Source organism: Pecten maximus, chromosome 17 (assembly GCF_902652985.1).
Source record: "Pecten maximus chromosome 17, xPecMax1.1, whole genome shotgun sequence".
Taxonomy (NCBI): domain Eukaryota; kingdom Metazoa; phylum Mollusca; class Bivalvia; order Pectinida; family Pectinidae; genus Pecten; species Pecten maximus.
The window spans coordinates 11,667,936-11,674,149 of NC_047031.1; the positions used below are offsets into that span (position 1 = coordinate 11,667,936).

Here is a 6,214-nt window from a genome sequence, read left to right on the forward strand (position 1 = left end):
CGGTGGGAGTTTTCATATTTATATATATATTTCGCACGAGCGACGCTACAATTGCTTAGAACTGTAACAATTCCCTGTACTTTATAATGGTGACAACTGGATACGGTTTTAAATAGTGATAATATCGTTAAGCGTCATGAATTCCTTCTTGAGATGTCATCAAGTATGGTATGAGCTTTTTTGACTGAATGCTAATTTGACAACGTTGAACATTTCAGTTTGCACCAATGATAACATAGCAGCTGAAGCATTTAGTACAAGTATTGTTCTTCTTCTGATCTATCGATATCAATATATAGTATGCATGATGTATCAGATCAACTTTGGTATACACAATGTTCCAATGTTATCATTGTTACAATGTGACATGCAACACATGTACATATACAGTTTCGGTTGCAAAACTGCTGCTGTACTTAGTAGTGCCATTTTGCACTGCATGGAGGTCGTTATAATTTCGTTTGTGGAACTAATATAGGAACCGATGTTATACTACACATAGGTTTGTTTTCCCAAACAGGTCAATAATAATGATAATAGCAATCAGAGCCAGTGAATGGTGGCCATTTATTTGCAATGTGCAAACGAGGTAGCCAATAAGAAGTCATCAAATAGTCATTTCGTTGTAATGTGAAACCGAAATTATAAAATTGAAAATTAAATTAGAATAATTTTGTTTTCCCCCAAACACAATTATTTTTGAAGCACCATACTACACCATTATACAAACTTTATCAACATCACAAGTTGTCAGAACGAGGCCAGTTGCCTGATCCAGCCCTGAGTGTTGCTATTAAATTACTGCATTATTGTTATCTATCAAAATAACATACTACATGTATATATGAATTAAACAAAATCATTTGAGGGGTTCATGTGATATATTGTGTACGCCTGTCTCTGAATTTTAAAGCAAATTTGATTGAACTTTTAACCATGAATGGTGACTGGATTTAATTAATACCGATTCTGCTTATCATGGTGAAAACCTTAATCTCAAAATTATATACCACATTGTATTGTTAGGGGCAATTCGTGAAGGTACGGCCTTCTGCCTTCGCTACATCAACATATAATGACATTCCACTACACTCGAATCAATAACAAAAGTATTTATATAGCATATCCGGATTGTATTAAATGTAAAGTAAAACTAAACCTTAGTTGTGTATTCTACATATCAATTTACGTTTTCAACAATAAAACAACTCAATAATTCATGGAAAATAACGTGGGAAATATGATGTTACAGTTTGATACGGCATCAGACAAATCGAAGATACATCAAGATGGTCAGAGTGAAAGTTGGGAGAGCACCACAGAAGATATATCAAGGCGGCCAGGGAGAAAGTTGAGAGAACAACACAATAACAAAAAATCTCACAGTTGTTAAATCCATCAAACTCCGCCATACTCAAAAATGGGATAAGACTCGACAGGACGTAAGAACATTAGGCCGATGTGAGACAAGCCGATATAAAACTAAACAGTTTTTAAACATGATAGACATCATCTCCTGACTACACTTACTTTGATAAGAAAACAAATACATGTACAATTGTACTCTATTTATCAAAAACATTAATATTTCACGACTTTCGTAGATAATCGAGCTTCAATTCAGCAATTGTCTCGAGCTGTAGTGTTTAAGTCAGATTACGTATAAAATTTGTCCCAGTATGGCCAAAATCCAAGCATATGCAGGCTGTACAGCCAACGTTTTGTGCTGCTAGTGAAAAGGTTTGTACAGAGACCTACCAAAAGCTATGCCATCACGTCATAAACGCTGGTTTCACTGCTAACTGAAGACACGACACATGTGGTATCTCCTCAAGGTCATGTTAATCAAGTTCTGTCTGATTATACAGGGAACAGCATATAGTAAAAACCTGGCTTCAGTCGAAATCCTAAGTGCCTTTGTTAACTCAGCGATGACCTAGCTTCAATTGGAATGTAAGTATCTTTGGTAATTCAGTGATGACTTAGCTTCAATCAGAATGTAAGAGTACTTTTGATAAGTCAGTGACTATTCATCTTCATTCAGCATGAAAGTAGTTTGGAAACCAAGTGATGACCTAGTTTCAATCTACAATCAAATTATATAGCCAAGTTCTTGCGCTGCGGCCGAGAGCGTTCGTATAGGAACCTAGCAAATGCGATTCTATCAGGTACAACGATCACTCCGAGAACCGTGGCTAGGATGACGTAAGCCACACCTCCCATGGCAGCGCTACTCGGACGGGAGTCATACACGTTCACGAGTTTACGCCTCTGGACGGATAGTGTGCTTTTGTTTACAGCCAACTGCAGCCTCAAAAAATGCAGGATCTCTTCAAGTTCATACTGGTTAAGTTTTGTCTGGTTTTTCAGGAGACAACATCTACTGCAAGTGTCATTTTCTACGCCAGAAAGAATCAGAGCGGTAGTGGTTGATATGACTGGCGTGGTAGATGTAGGCGAATCAAATGACGTCATAATTTCTGCTTCAGTCGTTGTAGTCGTAGGGGAAACAGTAGCCGGCTCCTTCGTGCCTGACGTTGATGGCGTAGATAAAGTAGTAGACAGCACATCAGTTTCTGTTTGTGGTGACGTAGAGGATGTCGTAAAGGAAACAGCAGATGACACGTCCGATTCTGGTGTGGACCTTGTAGAAGAGGCAGCAGTCGACACGTCTTTTTCTGGTGTGGACCTTGTGGAGGAGGTAATAGACGACACGTCAGTCTCAGGTTTGCTGAAATGTGGCGATGAAACCGTCGATTCCACATAAGCTGCCTCCATTTCAGATGTCGTTGTCTGTTCGATAGACCTTGTTTGTCCCGACGTGATGAGTGAAACATCTGATAAAAAGATATATCGTTATTATATATTTATATATAATGTACGGAGATGCCATTTTTGGTCAAGCATTTGTGACGCAAACGCCTCTTTGACATATTTTGGAATGTTATTTTAACTATTTCTCTTGACTAAATATGACAAATGTCTCCAAAGTTGATACAGTACAATTTGACAATAATGTTAATATTAAGAAATGAAATAATTACCAGTCTGGCAAAGAGCTTGGTGGAGGTGATAGCACAAATCGGTGAACATCTTATTGTTTCGAAGATGAACACATGATTGCTCAGGACAACCATCAGGCTCTACAGTCAGCTCAGTCCATTTGCCCCACCTACTCCATCCACTATAGGCCCAAAGTTTTGCCAAACCTTTCCATTCGCACGTAAAAGTGTCATTAAATTTCATATCAATCCACTGTACCGTCTCGTTCCTGGAAAGCAATGACCGATGTGTAAACTTCACTGAAATCATGTGGTTTCTTCAAGCCGAAACAATTGCTGTATCTGCACTTAACAATAACATATATCACCCCCTTCATTATATTTTATCCAAATATATGTGTATTTATTCTTTAATTGATTAATGACTTATTATTTGTGAAGCTAGGTAATTTTGACAACATCATCATATAACCATAGCTAAAATATATATGTGCTTATTATATAGTTCAACAGTAAATCATTTTATCACCTGTATTATGGTGGTAAGACTTATATATTGACAAACACAAAACACGTGATAATTGTCCATGTTTCTATTCTAGCATAAACAGGTATCTACCTTCAATGTTTGTAGATAACGACAATGATTTTGATTTGTCAGCATGACCGTCCTTTTGCTGGTACACTTTAGGATAGATATATGTGTGAGGGGGAACTCGACATGATTTAAGGGAATAATCAACACATTTTTATTCTCATGAATTCCTCATTTCGGGACAAAATATGCATTGCCTTCGCATTTCAATAAGACAATTTGATGTCACAGTAAAACGAAAATTATTTGAAATAGTTAGACACCCTTACATTTTAATATTATGATTTAGATAGAATACACTTACAGTCGATATTCCTGGTATTTGCTGTGAGCCGTGAAGTAGTCCCACTTTTCCTGACTATCTAGCACAATAAGACGACCATTCCATTTCTTACAGTATTTCTTGGCGTCTGTCCAAGTCATGGATCTTGAACTAAGCATCAGATCCGTGAAGAGAGGCAGGCATTCCCTCTGATGTTTAAAAAGGTACAAATAAACAAATCAGTCATAAATACTTCCTTACATCTCTTATTAAAGTAACTATGTCGAACTGATAAGTAAGAAGTATGATACACGTAATGATTTGGATTCCACAACTGTACATTCCCTTTCCGGATAGTTACAGCCTAGCTTCCCCAGAATATGATATTTACATGGTCCAGTCTTTTTCGATATTCAAATATGTGTTTCTCTTATGATATCCGTGACAACGGTACAAATTAACAAATCCAATAAATACTTACTTATACTTATTATTGAAATGAGTCTGTCGATCTGAGAACTAAGTAATAATGAATTTGATTCTCAAACTGTACATTTCCCTGTCTACATCCCTACATCCCCTACGGATGGTGTTAACATGCCCCATCTGTTTCGATATTCTAATATGTTTCCCTTATCATAATATCCGTGACAGGTGTCGACCACTGACAGAGAACTTAACAACACAAGGGTTAGACGAATACCATTTGATGAAGATCATGGATTATAGTACATCATGATCTAAAAGGATTTTTCTTCTTCCTGCTTATAAAAGCAGACTTGTTTGATGTTTGTTGATATGCCGAATGATTCAATTAACGCCACTCTAATCGATTTGACACTTAACTCGGATTTGTCACAGATGTGTATGGTTAATGGCGCCTTCTCTTATGAAGCACCTGGTTTTATTTTTCTTGACATTTGTGTTGATATATTGCGCTCTTTTTTATTGATGTTTCGGTTTATTTTTTTATTTTTTTTTTATTTTTATTTTTTTTTATCTCTTTATAAGTATGATTTATTTTAGATATTAACACTTTTCGCGTTTTACCTTTAAAAAACTAAAAACATTATCATATTCGTGTATAAACTTTGTTACAGCAGTATTTGTGATATCGGGACATCTACGTTAACACAGGGCCGCGATAGCTCAGTCGGTTAGAGCGCTTGCCATGTAACCCTAGATGGAGATTAGAGGTACGTGGTTCATCGCTCCCAACCCGTGTTGGTGTGTTTCTAGGAAAGTTGAGAAACAGGCCGGTCTATGCAGTCCTGATTGTATCCGTGGGCAAGACACTTTATCATTAGTGCTCTAGATAACATGCGGCGGTCCTACCCTATGTTGTTCCGTGAGGTAGTGACCAGCTACTACAACAAGACCCGGCCCTAAAATGTCCTTGGCCGTTTACGGGTCGATAAACCCACAAAAGTTGTGTCCTATGTCATCACACTCCAAGTACCACGACACCAACTGGTTGTCCTATCCAGATGTCTATGATGACAGTACAAAAGTTGTGTCCTATGTCATCACACTCAAAGTACCACGACACCAACTGGTTGTCCTATCCAGATGTCAACGAGTACGATTGTGAGGCTGTTTACTATTTGTATACTTTACTTGTATACATATTTTATTCATGCATAAATCCTCACGTGGCAGGTTCATAGGAAAATTGATTTAAAATATTTTTATCGTGTTCAACTTGTTCAAGGATTCGGTCCCGGGCGGTTTAAATGCTGTATATTATATCACCTAGCTACCCCTGGGCGGTTTAAATGCTGTATATTATATCACCTAGCTACCCCCGGGCGGTTTAAATGCTGTATATTATATCACCTAGCTACCCCTGGGCGGTTTAAATGCTGTATATTATATCACCTAGCTACCCCCGGGCGGTTTAAGTTAATGGACCTTATAGAAACAAATGAAGACACAATGTGATATACACTATACAATATATTTACTGAAGATGGAGTCCTAGTCTGAATTAGTTATTTTGTAATATGCATGATCATATCGAACTTCACATAAACTATCAAAACTATGGTTGAAACCAAATTAAATATGTCCATGTATGCGTAAATATATTCTGTATAAAATCTCGGTGTTCAACTAAGTTAATTCATGTATTTAATTTTGATTTAAACATAGTTTTATTGTTAAATATAACAACAGGAATAGGACACAAGTTATCGCAACTTCAAACGCCTTCTTCCAATAATCATTATGTACATAATATGAATTTACAATATAATACAGTATATAAAATTTGTATATGATGTAAAAGACAGAGATGAGGGACAGAATGAAAAGTAAATATGTTAATGCCAGTTAATTTAAAGAGAGAGAGAGAGA

The 6,214-nt window shown here is 36.8% G+C and overlaps 1 protein-coding gene across 1 annotated transcript; it reads right to left on the reverse strand.

Moving 5' to 3' along the window:
• Positions 1-2,097: 2,097 nt before the first annotated feature.
• On the reverse strand, positions 2,098-4,020 carry LOC117315102 (cell wall protein DAN4-like). Its single transcript, XM_033869249.1, has 3 exons — positions 3,902-4,020; positions 3,210-3,271; positions 2,098-2,837 (listed from the first exon to the last, which is right to left on the reverse strand). Exons 1-3 carry the CDS (start codon positions 4,018-4,020, stop codon positions 2,098-2,100), a joined length of 921 nt encoding a protein of 306 aa, XP_033725140.1.
• Positions 4,021-6,214: the final 2,194 nt, after the last annotated feature.